General features: G+C 44.8%; 4 protein-coding genes across 4 annotated transcripts; 1 reads left to right on the plus strand and 3 right to left on the minus strand.

Moving 5' to 3' along the window:
* Positions 1-229: 229 nt before the first annotated feature.
* LACBIDRAFT_331267 (uncharacterized protein) lies at positions 230-1139 on the minus strand (the record flags this gene model as incomplete). Its single annotated transcript, XM_001885633.1, has 2 exons — positions 230-716; positions 775-1139. 2 exons carry the CDS (start codon positions 1137-1139, stop codon positions 230-232), a joined length of 852 nt encoding a protein of 283 aa, XP_001885668.1.
* Positions 1140-1791: 652 nt separating this feature from the next.
* Positions 1792-4512, minus strand: LACBIDRAFT_331268 (uncharacterized protein; the record flags this gene model as incomplete). The annotated part of the gene is made up of 12 exons (XM_001885634.1): positions 1792-1870; positions 2070-2196; positions 2236-2326; positions 2375-2500; positions 2553-2691; positions 2831-3096; positions 3150-3236; positions 3333-3387; positions 3442-3535; positions 3686-3794; positions 4016-4087; positions 4162-4512. The coding sequence occupies 12 exons, from the start codon at positions 4510-4512 to the stop codon at positions 1792-1794; spliced, it is 1596 nt and encodes a 531-aa protein (XP_001885669.1).
* A 585-nt stretch (positions 4513-5097) lies between these two features.
* On the plus strand, positions 5098-8317 carry LACBIDRAFT_306911 (uncharacterized protein; the record flags this gene model as incomplete). The annotated part of the gene is made up of 10 exons (XM_001885550.1): positions 5098-5371; positions 5420-5928; positions 5985-6189; positions 6238-6466; positions 6516-6645; positions 6694-6869; positions 6921-7017; positions 7067-7243; positions 7310-7604; positions 7659-8317. 10 exons carry the CDS (start codon positions 5098-5100, stop codon positions 8315-8317), a joined length of 2751 nt encoding a protein of 916 aa, XP_001885585.1.
* A 2426-nt stretch (positions 8318-10743) lies between these two features.
* On the minus strand, positions 10744-12040 carry LACBIDRAFT_331271 (uncharacterized protein; the record flags this gene model as incomplete). Its single annotated transcript, XM_001885635.1, has 6 exons — positions 10744-10784; positions 10834-11058; positions 11111-11264; positions 11318-11542; positions 11593-11804; positions 11902-12040. 6 exons carry the CDS (start codon positions 12038-12040, stop codon positions 10744-10746), a joined length of 996 nt encoding a protein of 331 aa, XP_001885670.1.
* Between the last annotated feature and the right edge of the window lie 5536 nt (positions 12041-17576).

The raw sequence follows: 17576 nt of genomic DNA on the forward strand, positions 1-17576 counted from the left end.
TACACATTTTCGTCATGACTGGGGTGATTAAATTGAAGTTTTGAACGTTGATAGATGCAAGATAGAAATATATATGCAATAAAAAAAAGGCTAGTCATATACATGTTGGTTAATTGTTTTCCATAGTAAGAGTGAAGTATAATATCTAGAGAGTCCCGATGATGATGATGAATGATGCGGGAAGAAAGAAAAAAGGATCGCAAGAAGGCATGGTCATGACCGTGAAGTCTCAACAGCAGCCACAAGCCTCATCGACCACACCAAGCGCACATGCATCCGCCCACAATCCGTGGATAAGCCCCATATGCCGTTGGAGCGCGACTTTATCAAGTGGTGATGTAGAGGAGGGGAAAAGCACATTGCTCAAATTCTCCGCATTCTTCGTATAAAGATACGATTGCAGCAAGGGGAACGCCGCAGGGGCCGGCAAGCAAAGGGGTACAACGGCAACAGTCGCACTCGTCCCAGATGTGTGTGTAGCCGAGGACGCAGGGAGTGCAGGGAGGTTCGCACAATGCGCCGCGAGGACGAGTTGGTGGGTAGGGAACAATGTGACTTTGCGTGGGGATGTGGTTGTTGTTGTTGGTCGGGAGGAATAGACGGCGAGCATGTGTGTTGGGCATACACCTGCTGGGTTGGAGATGGATACGTCCATCTCGGTTAGGAGTAAGGATTTGGGTGCTTGTGCTTTTAGGCTTGATAGACCCGCGAGCATTCTATGAAGAAAGTATATTAGAATCAAAGACGTAAGTAGGGAAAAAGGAGAAAACTCACTCAGAAGCGAACAAGGAAAGCCGTTCACGAACGTATTCAGGTGTAACACCCTTCAACTCTGGGTACGCAGACTCCACCAAAGCCATCTCGACTTCGTGCATTTGGGGAGTGAGGAGTGTGCGAGGGAGCTGCAGTGTCCGAAGGGGACTGTCAGTTTCAGCACCGTTGATGATGGCGGGTTTGGGAGCAAGGGGGACACGTGAGGCCCTCATCAAGCGAGCTTTCCTGGCGCTGCAGTGCTTGGTAAAGAGTCTTTGCACGTTGGGGCACCGGGAGCGGGAGGACGGGATCCTGCGGCGAGCGGTGGGCGAGCACCAGGCAGCCGCGGCGCTGGGAAAGGAGGTTGCGTGGAGACGGGCGATCATTGTAGTAGTAGGTGTTGGTGTTGTTGGTATCGGAGTGAGCTCGGTTGTTGGCTTGCGGAGGGATAAGCATTTTGAGACGAGGGAGGGAGGTTATATACGGCCGTGACAATGTCAGCTGTAATTTCTTGATTGTCTCGACGAGATTGGTCGACCCTTTTGAAAAGTTGCCTTTTGCGGAAGGTGTTTAGCTTTGACCACCCTTTCATCTTCCATTTACAGCAATTGTATATCACTGTGGGTCCACACCAATCCCCGCGCTCATCTCGTCACCTCCCTGAATGGGTAATTCACACAATGAATGGGTGACTTTCCGTAACTCAAATCTAGGGGTGCGCACCGTACCGTAACGGTATACGGCCGTATGCATTCGGTTGCATGACGGCGTCGGGTACACCGAAACCGTTACCGTCGAGTAATCTGCAAGCCAACCGCGGTACGGTCGGTGCAGAACACGACCGTAAACGGCCGTGTTCGGTGGCTTACAAGGAAAGAAAAGTAATTTAATTAACACTAGCTACTGGAGGTATATATTAGCGTTGATCATCAGCAAGATCGCACTTTGTTTGGGAGGGCTTGGGCCAGTCGTCCAATGTTGCCAAGATATCCGAGCACCCAAGTTTATCTGCTTGGCCAAAAAAGAGATCTGTTTTAATTAGCCGGAAATCGGCCAAATGAGACCCAAACGACCACAATTCTTCGCGACTTGGCCAAACGGCGTCGAATTTGGGAGGCTTGCAGACAGGTCAGAGCAGGTTCAATGGTGGAATTTTATATTGGGGGTACTCGGTAGACTACATAAATTGACTACGACCCTTTTATGCACATATACAATGCTTTTTGAATGCTCGGGGAAATGAATGTAAAGAATGTTGGCAGTCATCTAGGTACAGGTCAATAAAACAGCGAGGGAGAGAAGAAAAAAAAGCATACTAGAGTTCAATGAGAGTTCGCGGATCAACACCGTCCTCCTCCTCATCATTGTCAGCAGAAAAGATCCCTGCCTGGGTGTTTGCCTCAGTGAGAATCAATGCCCAGTCTTCCGGCGTGAGTCGCGTGGCTGCTGAGATCCAGGAGCGTGATTTTTCACCCCACTCACTCTTGCCGAACATGGATACAGTTTTTTTATTGCCTTTTTCATCCTTGATGGGATCCACACCAGAGGACCAGAGGGAGAGGGCACGTTCAAGCTGAGCTGATATTAGTATTCAAATGGTGCGAGGACTGTTGTAGCATACCGCGGCCGTGGACATTCCCAATCCTCTGACTGGAAGACCATAAGATTTTGCGGCGAAGGCCGTTTTCTTGAAGTGGCAGGTAAAGACTTGAAGAATGAGGTCGGACTGTAGTCCGCCTTTCTTGCCCTGTGATGATGATCAATGGAGGATGCCTAGGAAGATAGAGTTCAGTACATACCGGAGGGGCCATGGGATCTCGGTATATGAACTTGAAGTTGAGCCGCTCAGTTTTGCAATAAGTGATAATTTCATCTTGAGTGAGGGACTGCTCCCAGAAGAAGTTTGAGAGGATTTGTAGTGCGCTGGTTCCGATGTTGCTGCGCCAGTCAGTAAGGACATCCCCAGCCTATATGGAAGTTAGTGAAAGACATGAATGGTTGACGAAGGAGTGAGTCTCTTATGAGAGCGATGATGGTGTCAACAGGTTCCTCCGCCGTGGACTGTGTGTGTTCATACATATCGAGGTCTGGGAAGACCTCGTTCCATATGTCCTGGATGACAAGCGGCGTAAATGCGCCAATAGAACTGTAAGCGCAAAGCTCCACAGCTCCCCTGTCAATAATTGTTGCGTGCGCAACCTTCTTCCACTTTGCGACATATGCTGCACCCAAGGCACCACCAGGGAATGGAAGTGAGCTGGTGGTGAACTTGCCATGCTTGCCGCGACCTCTGGGTCCACTGGCGTTGACGTTGGTGACAGACTTCTCAGTAATCTTGATTTTCTAAGGGTGATAAAATCAAAGCTTTGAAAAGAAGGAGAAGACGATTAACTCACTGGTTCAACCCCCTTCTGTCCCTCTCGAACCTTGACCATTGACGGTTTTGATGCTCGCACAGCAGCCAGGCCCTCCGAGGTCTCCTCCTGGTCAAACTCACCCAAATCACAGTTGTCAAGTTGATCGTTGTCGACGTTTCAAGCAGGAGCGGTTTGTTTCTTCATACCAGACTGGTAGCCTACCTGCTTCTGCCAGCCAGGGAGTAAGCCGCCAACCGTTTTCTTTCCTCGCTTCGCGCTAGTTCAGTCCCCTATATCAACACAATGTCACTACAGCAAAATGTGTACTCACCTTGGTGCGTCCTCAACCGTTGCAACATCCTTGCATTTGTTTGTTGATACGACAGTGCCAGCAATGGCTGGATTCTGGCGGAGTTCCTGAATGTCTTGTCGAAATGTAGTGTTCGAAAGTCCGGTTATTGGGTGCCCAGGGGCTCTAACCGAGACCAAGACCAGTTAGCCTTTGTCCCGAAACCTAAAATAACCTAACCGGACCGCAACCAACCGGTTACGGTTGGTTATTTGCAGTTACTAACCGGTTAGGACCGAAAATAAAGAATCAGTTATAACAAGGCAAATATGCTCATATGTATCTTGATAGATATTATTTCTGCATATTCTAGCTTTAAAACGAGCCCAAGAACGCTAAAATCGGTGAAGAATTGACATATTTATGCAATTATCCTTGAAAGTCTACACATTTGAGTGATATTTTAGAGATTTGACCGTAACTTAGTCAAATTTTAAGCGTTTTCGACGTTCTCAAGTGCGTTTTGAAGGTGTATAATAGGGCTGGTTATAACTGGTTATTTAACAGTTAGTTAACCGCAAAATAACCGGTTATTCCATTTTTGAAATCAACTAACCCTAACCGCAGTTAGGTTAGTGTTGCAGTTAGGTCCGGTTATTTTCTGGTTAACTAACCTAACTTTCAAACACTATCAAAATGTTCCACAAGGTGGTGCCTGGAGAGGATGTGTCAGAGGGGATGTCGCACAAACTGGTATGTTACCTTGTTCTTTTTGGCCTTTGCGACCTGTTTGCCTTTTACAGAAGGCGGCACAGCTTCTTCATCATCAGTTTGGTTCTGTTCCATCATGAAGTCTTCGCCATCTTCTCCTTTGTCTTCCCACTCGCCAACTCCCAAACCATCGCTCTCGCTGTCAACCATCAACTCAGGGGGGATGCCTGTCATGCCATCTGAGAGGCCCCTGTCTGCATCAACATCAATGGCCTCGTTGGCTGCATCCCCCTCCACTGGTTCTTCGGACCTCATCAATGCACTTGAGGGTGGACGTGTAACACAGTAGGTAAGTCCTTTCTGGCGGACGACTGGAATCTTCATTGAATCATCCACCAGCATAGGTACCGTGTTCCTGACTCGTGCTGTCGTCGCCTTGCAAATATAGGCAGAAGTTAGATTCGGGTAAGCATGGATTGGTGGTATTTACATACGCGGTTGGTAGAAACTGACGACTTGTGAAGGTCTGGATGCATAGCCTGACTGGCACTTGCGCAGTCCACAACACGGATGCTGTCCTCAAGTTGGGCGATCCGAGCCTTCTTCGCAGCTTCCTTGGTCGCTGCAACTGAGGCGGTAGCTGCAACAATGGCAGCTGCTGCCTCATTATCAGCCTTGACTTGGGCAGAGGTGCATCATTTCGTTGTGCTATTGAGAAGGATCTGTGCAGGATGCTGATTAGCATTTGCACGCTTAGGACAACTCGCCGACATATTGGAAGACATTGGAATGTGTTGAATGCAACAGAGGGGAGGGTGATGAAGAAGTTGGGAAGAAAATAATCGGGTCTTTCACTACCCGATGGCCGTGTGTCCACCCATAAGAAAATTTTCACTAACCGGATGAAGGGCCGGTCCCACTAACTTGGAGTTTTTTTCAGCCGTTAACTTGGAGTTTTTTTTAGCTGTTCTCCTCTCATCATCGACAATGCTTCGCATTCACTGTACTCACGCTGGTTGCCCACAGCGCTTCAAACGTCAACGGGGCCTCACCTACCACCTCCGCACTGTACACCGAAACTCTAATTGGGTTAATTCTGACGTCCCTTCTGTGGGCGAAGATTTTCACGATTTGGATGGCCTTGGACACATCTCACCAGGTGCCGAGAGTGCACAACCTTCCTGGTCCCAACCTCCCTCACCTGAGCCCCAACAAGCCCCTCCACCGAGGCCGTCACAGATTTTTCATCTGCACCTCACTGGTAAGTCATGACATTTTCTTTTGTATGCATGGTTCTCACTCCACATAGGTGTCCCCTGTGATTCCGAAGGAAATCCACTTCCTCCTGGTACACCACCTCTTCCCAGGACAGCTGCACAGCCGACAGATTGGTCACCGTTCGAGAGTGAAATTCAGTTTCAGACCGTGGATTTCTTGTACCGCCGCGTTGAGATGTCGGCAGGAAACATTGATGAACTTCTGGAGATATGGGCTTTAGATAAGATGAAATCTGATCAACTGGGTCCCTTCACCTCATACGAACATATGTACTCCAGCATCAATGCAATTCAGCTTGGTGATGCACCATGGAAATGTTTTACTGTGAGCTATACCAGGGATGTACAGCCTAGTGATCCCTCTTGGAAGTCAGCGGAGTACGGGGTCTGGTTTCAGGATCCTGAGGTCATCATGACCCAGATGCTTGACAACCTGGAGTTCAATGGCCACTTCGATTATGCACCTTATGTTGGTCTTGACAGATCTGGGAAGTGGCGTTGGAGTGACTTCATGTCAGGCAATTATGCTTGGCGTCATAGTGTGAGTCTAGATCATTTACTTCCGAAACTTTTATTTCAAGTTTGTCTCATTTCTAGGATAAAATCTATGAAGAAGATCCCACTACAGAAGGAGCATTGTACTGTCCCATCATTGCGGGCAGTGACAAGACAACTGTTTCTGTTGCAACTGGCCATGTCGAGTACCACCCATTTTACATCTCTGGTGACAACCTCTTCAACACAGTTCGCTGCACACACCGTAACACCATCGCGCCTGCTGGTTTCTTAGCGATCCCCAAAAGTTCATAAAATATGACTGCCAATATTTCGTAACTAATGACATTGCCAGGTGACCGAAAGTATGATAACGACCCTGCCTTTCGCAAGTTCAAGCGGCAGTTGTACCATGACTCGATCACGGCTATCCTGAAGACATTCCGTCCAGGGATGATCAAACCTGTGGTCCACCACTGCCCTGATGGCCATTTTCGGCATGTGATCTATGACCTTGCCGCCTACATCGCTGATTACCCCGAGCAGGTTTACCTTGCCGGAATTGTTCAAAATTGGTGTCCAAAGTGCATTCATTTTTTAGAAACTTTAAGCTTTGATTAAATCCCTATCCAGATGCACGGCTCTTCCAACAAACCTAGATGGGTTGGCAGATAGCCGCTCACGACAATTCACAGAAGGGCTTGTCAATGAGCTCGATTCGAAAAGATTATGGGATGAGTATGGTATTGACGACGACATTACCGTGAGTTTTTCTCATCTTCAACAAACATCCATTCTTATCACTCTACAGCCATTTACCTTCCACTTTCCATGCGCCGACATCCACGAAATGCTGTCAGCAGATCTACTCCATCAATTGATCAAGGGTACATTCAAAGACCATTTAGTCCAATGGGTCAGCGATTACCTTTACCTCGAACATGGCGAAGCTCGGGCTAATGAGATTTTGGATGACATTGACCGCCAGTTGGTACCTTCTTCCTTCCCACTGTCGAGATTACTCTGAAACCTGTCAAGTATCGCAGCAGCACCATTATTTTCAGGACTTCACCACTTTCCTCATGGTCGCCAGTTCAAGCAGTGGATGGGTGATGACTCAAAGGCTCTCATGAAGGTAAAATCTTTTTTGTTAGGTATTGTACCATTACTTAAAACAAAAATAGGTTTATCTTCCAGCTATCTTGGGATATGTACCCCCCAAAATGGTGCAATGTATCAGCACATTTTTGGATGCCTGCTACATTGCCCGTCGAGCCGACATCACTCAAGAATCACTTGCTGCGCTCCAGACGGCCATTGAGAGGTTTCACACACACCGTGAAATTTTTTGTACATCCGGTGTTTGACCTACTGGCTTCAACCTTCCCCGCCAACACTCTCTTGTCCACCTCATCCATCAAATCCAGGAGTTTGGGGCTCCTGGTGGGCTATGTTCATCAATCACTGAGTCCCGCCACATTACTGCTGTCAAACGGCCTTGGCGTCGTTCAAATCACTATGAAGCTTTGGGGAAGATGCTGCTTACCAATCAGCAGCTGGACAAGCTCCTTCGAGCATGCGCGGATTTCATTGAGCGTCGGATGCTTCCCCCTTCCCATTTGCCACCTCCAAAACCTATCATACCCCTCGGCGATGATGATGAGGACACTGGCGTCATCGACAAGTACGTGACTGGGAATGTTGCACTGGCAAGAACCCAAAGTAAGTTTTCTTTCAATCTCTACTACTTTGCTGTCACTAATCCATACTTTCTAGTACGAGCTTATCCACGCCACCTCGCTGAGTTGGCCAACCACATCGGCTGCCCTCCACTCATTGAACTTACCCGACGTTTCCTCTATGACCAACTCCACACAGATGACGGCACCTCATCAGCCGACATACCCATTCAGCAATGCCCATATCCAACAAGCAAGGTGTCTGTCTTTCACTCCGCCGTCGCCACCTTCTATGCACCAAGCGACAAGTCAGGCATTTGGGGCATGCGAACTGAGTGTATACGGTCCACTCCATCTTGGCAAAAGCACAGGCCACACGATTGCGCGTTAGTAGTTGAGGACCAAGACAAGCCGGGCATGAGGGGGATGAGTGTGGTCCAGGTAAAACTTCTCTTTTCATTTGAGTATGATGGGAAGACATACCCATGTGCGCTTGTCGATTGGTTCAAACGTGTGGGCATGGCACCCAATTCGGAAACAGGGATGTGGAAGGTTCGACCTGAGACATACCGGAATGGTCAACGTATTGTTTCCATTCTCCACCTTGACACTTTCCTTTGTAGTGCACACCTCTTACCTGTTTTCGGGCAGGATGTTCTTCTGTTTGACTTCCATTTTTCTTATTCACTCGATGTGTTTGAATCATACTTTGTCAATAAGTATGCTGATCACCATGCTCACGAAATTTGCTTTTAACATGTAGTACCACATTGTAATAAAACTTGTTTAGCTTGCAGTAATTACCTTGAATTGAGGTCTTGGCTGAATTGGGGTTTTTTGGAAAATTTTGGTCTGGGTTGGGATTGAACTTGGAATGCTTGGCCGATTTTTCTGTCTTTCGCAAGCAGCTCAAACGTGCCAACTGTCACAAGCGCCGCCAAACAATGTGCTATCTTGCTGATGATCTTTCTTTGTAAGGTTGACATGTGCAAGCCTGAGGCGATTTTTGACCAACATCAGCACTCTGATGGTATCTGGAATGAGGCTGGCACGTCGTAGAGAGATAGTATCATGCCCCCCAGAAAATATACGTTCAATGGCAACTGCAGAACCTGTGGTACTGGTGAGTGATCGAAAATGAACTTAAAAACATTGGTGAACATACCTGGAATCGAGAAAAGGTCGCGTGCGAGGCGATAGAGGTTAGGAAATTGTGACCGTCTCCCAAGCCACCATTCCAGGGGTTTACAGGTATCAAAGTCTTTGCGTGTTAACTTGTAAAACTCATCCAGCTCGTTGACGACTACCCGGTCTTCCTTTTGGTAGCACGATGTCAAATTTACCTTTTCGGGTGAGTGGGGGGCACTACCACTGGCTGAAGGAATGGATGAACTTGATCGTGATGATTGAACAGGGGTTCGACGAGTCCGATTTGCATAGTTTTTGTTGAAAAATGTCTTCAATTGATCCCGCCCATTGTTCAAATCAGCGAGAAGTGTGGGGTCCGAAGCACAGTCTCTTCTAAGCCCTACATACATGATCTGAGGATCAAGTACTGGAAATAAAGGTCAAATTTCAGAAAGAAAAAACGAAGTAGAGGAAGGAATAAAGCATACAAGAAGCCCAAGTATAATATGGGGACTCATCCGAACGATAATAGTAGTCACTGAGTTTTTTGTGAGCCTCAATCAAGCCGTTTCTCAATTGATGTGGTGCAGAGTCAGGAAGATCTGCCAACGCTTGGTGAACATGGTCTTGTAATCCACGGAAAATGGCATGGACAGTGGAGAGCATGGGCTCTTTCGTCTTGGACATGTCAGTAGTAGTTGAATGAAAGACCTTGAGCCAGCCTGCAACAAGACGTATGGCTGACCAGTCAGCGGCATCGAGCTCCAATGCACGGAGATCTCGGTGGCGCCCAACAAACTCATCGATTTCCTTCGCAAAGTCTAAGGCACGTCCTACATGACTACTGAGTAATGACCAACAAAAGAAGAATACAGAAGTTGACGTACACAGCATTTGATGTGTCGAAGACCAATGAGTTTTAACATCTAAGATAAGCATCAACGCATGTTGTCGCTCAACACTGTTCTTGCCCCGAAATGAGTCTTCAAGTTGCTTGAACCATGCCTGCTTCCACTGAGGGCTGGAACGAATTGTGCGGATGACTTTACAAAGCTCAAAATATCATCAGCTCAAGACTTAAGCTATGTAAACAATCGACTCACCTTTTCAATGGCAGGCAATATATTGCCCGACGCATCAGGGGATAAACTAACCTCCTCCTCTTGGTCTCCATCATCTTGCGCAGCAGCGTCGTCATTGTGAGAATGACCGAGAGGTGCTGTTGTGGAATCTTGATAATTGCCACTTCTGGACGTGGCCTTTTGGGCTTCCGTCTTGGAGATGGCCCCGATTGCCTCAAGTAACTGCAAGGTAACATGAGCTTCAGTATCATAAACTACAAATAATTGATGAGATGAACCTTGATGGCAGCAAGATGGATAGTGTGTGGCATGCAACGAAGACGGGCCCAAGCCGCGTTGAGATGGATACCCTCTTTGGCTGCTCAGGACTCAATTCCTTCGACCATAGTATCATTGTTTGAAGCATTGTCAAGCATAAATGCAAAAATCTGTGTGCGAAATTAACAGTTCATTTCTTGTGAACTTTTAATTGAAAAATTACTCACATGGTCTTCAATTCCATATCGTTTTAATGTCTCCCATACAACTTCTGCCATGTTTTCACCTGAGTGTTCACCAACGAGCTCTCAAAAATCAATGAGCAATTCTTCTTTAAGTATGTAAATACTCTGTAAGAATAATGACAGGAATTATTAGTTACCTAGCTTTCCTTCCTTATTTATATAATGGGTGATGATGGCAAGAAAAGCGTAGTTATTACTGGATGTCCAAGCGTCGAGCGAGAGGCTGATCTTTCCAGGGACCTCATCCTGATGACAATATGAGACATATTCCATTCGGAATTGAAACATTGAATCTTACCTTGAACATTTGCTTGGTGGACTATCTTCACCCATCTCCATTACTCGACGTTTAATAGTGTTGCAGTGTGGAATTTGGAGGGTGGGAGCGGGATGGTGGGTGTATGTTAAGAGCTCATGAAGCTCGGGCCTATCAACCTCTTCAAATGGCTGGTCACAGACTATGATCCATTCAGCAAGGAGCTGCTTGAATTTTCCTTGATCCCAAGGATCCTATGAATTATAAGTGACTTTTAAACAACAAATAAAAGTATCAAATGACTTATGGCAGCATTGACGGCCTGCTTTTCAAATGCGGCACGAATGTTTTCAGAAGCTGTCTTGAGGTTCTTGAAGAACTCCTTGGATTTTCTGGGGTCGAGGACCTTTTCGCCAGAAGCGATTCGGATTTTGTCCTCAGTAATAAGTTGATTGGAAGGCCTCTCTTTCAACGCAACGAAGAGCTGGAACATGCTTGGTGAGCATGCTTTCAAGTTGTTTACCATGGCTAAAAACAACAGAGTTAGGCTACAGCGATGTGTCGCAATTATGTTACTTACATGTGAGGTTCGATTTTCCGGTTTTCTTGAGAGTGAAAATTTTGCGATTACTGTGGCAGCACTGGAAATGTTTGTCGCCAGGGTTCCCAACCCCCCCATCAGCACCACGGGCGAAACTTTTATAGAAATAGTCTATGGGATTCTTTGTTGCAGACTAAATGGGTTGTTTATTAGTCAATCATACAAGAAAATCTAACACGAACATACTTTACTCTTTGTCTTGTTACCAGATGATGATCCTACTTGATCCAAAGGTCGGATCTCTTCCAAAATAGTGTTTTCATCGTCTGGACTCAGAGAGCATTCGGAAACTTGATGTGGACTGTCCTCGTCCTCAACCTTGATAATGGTTGGGGCGGTACGCTTTTGTTTTTTTGTTCCAGATCTGCGGCCCATCATTGGGAGAGTCTTCGAGAGAAGGACAGAGGCAAGCTGACAATTGTTGATGAGTAAAAAAGCCAGTGGAAACAAAAGCGATGTACCTCTGCATTCGAAACTGCTTCAACTTCAATAGAGCTGTCGCTGGACTCTGAATCCGATGAACCCATCGTGAAGTCATCATCCTTGTCATCGCTCTCAACACCAGTATCCGGCTTAAGTTTCTTTGCACAGGGCTTGTGAGAGCATTTGGCACGATTTGCTGCTTGAGGTTGCTTTGGCGGGATCGGCTTGCCGTCAGAATCTAAGGCCTCAGCTGCAATATAGTCAGCCATTTTCGCCCCTCGACCACTTTGTCAACCATCTGAAGTGCTGGAATCAGACGTTGTTCAAGAATAAAAAAAGAAATTGACCTGTTATCACAGCAGGCAAAGTGGATGCAGCAAGACGTGGAAGAGAGCGGCTGTCTGATTCAGAGTGGTACCAATCTATGTTGTCGGCGTCTTTGAGTTGACCAGATGTGTCCATAGCGCATCCGAGTTCTGTAGGCATTGTGGAAAAGAGTGCGTAGTGTCTCCTCTGAAAACATACCATATAAATATGGAGCTTGCAGGCACATTTCCCCGTGTTTCATGGTGAAATTGCAAGCCGCAATATATCAAGAAATCACTGTTGTCAGCCACAAGGATTGTTAGAATTTGAAATGCGCATAAAAGATTATGAGGGGGCATAAGTGTACAAACCTTTGAAAGAATCGCCTTGGGCATGCGGAATTCACAAACTTGATTACGACAAAAAGAAGCCTTTTCATTCATGGCATAGTGTACAGAAAGAGTGAAAAAGTAAGAAGTAGTGCTGTGACAGGTTCCTATGGGATGAAAGACAATGATGCAACAGGTATCTGTAGGCACGTTGCGTTGAGAACAAGGAACAAATGATGATTTGTCGACCGCAGGAGACTGTTGATAACATTTGAAATTAAAACACTGACAACGGCCGTTTCCGACCGTCAACTATTATTCTTGTCGGTTATCTACCATACCGTCGCCATACCGATAGATGACTTTCACTGAGGCACACGATACAGTGCGGGGGCCGTATATTCACGGCCGTACATCGTAAGTTTGGCAGCGGTGTGCAGCCCTACTCAAATCTATAAAAATGAATAAATTTGACCCTTATTGGAGTTTGAAACGAGAACTTCAGATGGGTGGTAACCACTTTTATGATAAAAACCAGACATCTACCTGGAGGGCGATATCCTCAGTGCCTAGAGGTTTAATGAGATGTCTCATTCTTTTTGCCTGACATTTTCATTCATTAAGTTCTCTGGATATCTCATTTTTCTTTTCATATAGAAGCCTGGAAATTTCAATGGATATTTCATTCTTAGCTCTGGGATATTTCATTGCACTTTTCATTTGGATGCCTGGTGATTTCAATGTATATTTCATTCTTGTTCCTAGGATATTTCATTGCGCTTTTCATTTGGATGCCTGGCGATTTCAATGGATATTTCATTCTTGTTCCTAGGATATTTCATTGCGCTTTTCATTTGGATGCTTGGCGATTTCAATGGATATTTCATTGCGCTTTTCATTTGGATGCCTGGCAATTTCAATGGATATTTCATTCTTGTTCCTAGGCTATTTCATTGCACATTTCATATATATATCTGGTGCTTTCAATAGATATTTCATTGCACTAAAAATAGCTATAAAATCAGATCAAATTAGAAATTGATAGGAATGGTGTATGGGATGTCAGGTACCATTTTCAGGCTCCACTATGCACATCCAGTAAAGAAAATATCATTGGAGATGACCAAAAGGTTGAAGAAACCAAGATGAGAATGATGATGCATGTCAGGGTCAGGTTGTTGGGGAGGGTGGTCACATGATCAATGTCCTAAAATGGTCAAAAATGAAAGTTGTAGCCCTGCACTGTAGCTTCCAGAATGTGTTTGAATTATGTTCTAAAGTGCTCCCATTGTGGAGATATGAGGCAAAGAGTTTTTCTTATTGCTGGCTTTTTTCAACCTTTTTGCATTTTTCTCCATCAAAACAACACCAATCAAGATGATTTCAACACATTTAGAAAGGTAAAAGAAAAGGCTACAATTATTATATTGTGGGAAAAATGACCAAAAAAGGAAAATGCATAACCTAAAAGGGACATTGACACTGACAGACCACAAAAGACCACAAAAAGTTGAACATAGACTACAAACTTTATTGATAGACCCCAAAAGACTACAGAAGTCAGACTTACACTACACAGGTTAGTGATAGCTACAAAAGTTGGACAAAGACTAGTATGCTAATGGACTACAAAAGACTACAAAAGTTGGACATAGACTACAAAGTTTACTGATAGACTACAAAAGACTACAAAAGTTGGCAAGGTTAGGGTTAGTGTTAAAAGGTCATCCAATGTCACCATGCCCCATCCATCCCATTCAAGGCAGATATTTGATGGGGAAGTCGCTGGGGCATGTACAGAAACATTGCAGGGACCTTACTCCAAAAATTACCAAAGGAAGTAGTGTCCACTTTTTGAGACTACAGTAGTTTTTAGTGTCTGCTTTTTGAGACTACAAAAGTCTGTAGTCTCTGCTTTTTGAGACTACAAAATTTTGTAGTCCACTTTGCTGACATGTAGGTTGTAGTGTTCAGACTATGTAGAGGTTCATGTGGATATCATTGAGGGACATGACTTCAGATATTGCCATTGCTGCATCATTAGTTTTTGACAACATGCCCCAGCTGCCCTTCACATCGAAAGAGGCTATTCTTTGCTTTCATGTTGATCCCAACTGTCCAATTTCAATGCATACGTAGCTCTGGTATAGATGCTTTGAGGACTATAATACTGTGTTGATCATGGGCTGATTGGTCCTTGGAGGTGTTCTTACATTCAACACCAAAGTCACATCATGATGCAAAAGGTATACCAAATTCAAGGTTGCTGAATCCTAACTGAAGATTGACAGAGAGACTTGGCCCTGCTGTCCTTCATCTTGATTCATGGATGAGTATAGCTAAGAATCATATAGGATTGTAGCCCTCAAATAAATCATACCAAAGTGAAGTATGCTTAGAGATAGAAGAGTAGTTATCAATATGAAAGTGTAGAATAGCCTCTTCTGATGTGATAGACAACCTGGGCATGATGTTAAAAACTGATGATGCAGCAAGGTTAATTAATAGGTGGTGTGAAGTGTTCACTCTGAACTTCTTGCATAGCTGAAGCCAAGAGGGAAGGATGAGGCAAGAATGGGTGGATCTGGGATCAACACCCATGGGTGAGCAATGAGCAGTTACAAGATGCTCAGCTGGCCCAACATGATTATGCATACTGTAGAAAGTACAGATATACAAAGCACTACATGTAGTGCAAGAGGATGGCAAGACTGCTGACAAGATGGTGGTTCAAGACAAAAGATCAATATATTATGTAAGATATCCAAATCTAGCTATATACCACTGTTTGACTATGGCCTCTGGGGATTCCCTTCCAATCCTATATCACAGGTGGGAAGTCATCTGAATCCTTCAACATTATCCCCATAAACCTCTACATAGTCCAGACACTACAAACTACATGTCAGAAAAGCAGACTACAAATCTTGTAGTCTCAAAAAGTGGACACTACAAACTTCCTTTGGTAATTTTTGGAGTAAGGTCCCTGCAATGTTTCTGTACATGCCCCAGCGACTTCCCCATCAAATATCTGCCTTGAATGGGATGGATGGGGCATGGTGACATTGGATGACCTTTTAACACTAACCCTAACCTTGCCAACTTTTGTAGTCTTTTGTAGTCTATCAGTAAACTTTGTAGTCTATGTCCAACTTTTGTAGTCTTTTGTAGTCCATTAGCATACTAGTCTTTGTCCAACTTTTGTAGCTATCACTAACCTGTGTAGTGTAAGTCTGACTTCTGTAGTCTTTTGGGGTCTATCAATAAAGTTTGTAGTCTATGTTCAACTTTTTGTGGTCTTTTGTGGTCTGTCAGTGTCAATGTCCCTTTTAGGTTATGCATTTTCCTTTTTTGGTCATTTTTCCCACAATATAATAATTGTAGCCTTTTCTTTTACCTTTCTAAATGTGTTGAAATCATCTTGATTGGTGTTGTTTTGATGGAGAAAAATGCAAAAAGGTTGAAAAAAGCCAGCAATAAGAAAAACTCTTTGCCTCATATCTCCACAATGGGAGCACTTTAGAACATAATTCAAACACATTCTGGAAGCTACAGTGCAGGGCTACAACTTTCATTTTTGACCATTTTAGGACATTGATCATGTGACCACCCTCCCCAACAACCTGACCCTGACATGCATCATCATTCTCATCTTGGTTTCTTCAACCTTTTGGTCATCTCCAATGATATTTTCTTTACTGGATGTGCATAGTGGAGCCTGAAAATGGTACCTGACATCCCATACACCATTCCTATCAATTTCTAATTTGATCTGATTTTATAGCTATTTTTAGTGCAATGAAATATCTATTGAAAGCACCAGATATATATATGAAATGTGCAATGAAATAGCCTAGGAACAAGAATGAAATATCCATTGAAATTGCCAGGCATCCAAATGAAAAGCGCAATGAAATATCCATTGAAATCGCCAAGCATCCAAATGAAAAGCGCAATGAAATATCCTAGGAACAAGAATGAAATATCCATTGAAATCGCCAGGCATCCAAATGAAAAGCGCAATGAAATATCCTAGGAACAAGAATGAAATATACATTGAAATCACCAGGCATCCAAATGAAAAGTGCAATGAAATATCCCAGAGCTAAGAATGAAATATCCATTGAAATTTCCAGGCTTCTATATGAAAAGAAAAATGAGATATCCAGAGAACTTAATGAATGAAAATGTCAGGCAAAAAGAATGAGACATCTCATTAAACCTCTAGGCACTGAGGATATCGCCCTCCAGGCAGATGTCTGATTTTTATCATAAAAATGGTTACCACTAGTGAACTTCACAGGAGAGTTTATTGGAGTGAATAAACCGTAACGCCAACTGATTAGATTCTATTTGATGTATTTGCTTGCCTTGTACAAACTCACTTCCCTCCCATCTGAGCTGCTCTGAGGTCATGTAGGCCCATGGATGGGTTTATTATACTGATTGTTCATCCACCCCCTGGGTGAAGCCCAAAAAATTCCAAGTTGAGCTGAACATCAGTACTTTACAGTGCCCCACCTATTCCTGCAGGAATCCTGCAGGAATTCAGTCATTCCACTGGAATTCCAGAGGATTCCAGTGGAATTCCAGAGGAATACAGTGGAATTACACTGGAATCCTCTGAACTCATGTAAATTTACCAGTACATGTCCTGATCAGCTAAAGTCATGTGACTTAATAACCAACTTAATACTCAGAATAAATTTTAAGTCAATAAACCAAATTATATTATATTTAAAATGACATAAAACATATTTTATTATATACTACTATATACAATCTATATTTAAGGAAGGAGAGGTACAAGGAAAGGGGGTGGGGACAAGGGGAGCAGGCTATGGAGAAGGAAAGGGGCAGGGAGAGGGAAAGGGGTAGGAAGGGGTGGAGAGTTATGGAGGGGGTGATGGAGAGGGAGGGAGGGGAAGGGGGGGATGGAGAGGGGAGGGAGGGGAAGGGGTGATGGGGAGGGGAAGGAGGGGAGTAAGGGAGGGGGAGGGGTGGTGTAGTGTACATGGTTGTAGACATGTTGGCGTGAACATGTTGTCGTGTCGTCGTCGTCATCCGTAGCATCGTTCTGTGGGTGCTGGGTGACGTAGACATGTTGGCGTGGACACGTCGTTGTTGGCGTAGACGTGTTGGCGTGGACACATCGTCCCATTGTCGTCTGTTGTCGTCGTTGATGTGGACATGTCATCCCGTCGTTGTTGTCGTCCGTGGCATCATTCTGTGGACGCTGGGTGTCGTTTTGTCAGTACTTATCACTCCCCCACCTATTCCTACTGGACTCCAGGACTCCAGTAAGATTCCTACTGGATTCCAGGACTCCAGTAGGATTCCCACTGGATTTCAACAATTCTTCCAAAAAAGGCATACTCCACCTATGG

Source organism: Laccaria bicolor, genomic scaffold, assembly GCF_000143565.1.
Source record: "Laccaria bicolor S238N-H82 LACBIscaffold_32 genomic scaffold, whole genome shotgun sequence".
NCBI lineage: Eukaryota > Fungi > Basidiomycota > Agaricomycetes > Agaricales > Hydnangiaceae > Laccaria > Laccaria bicolor.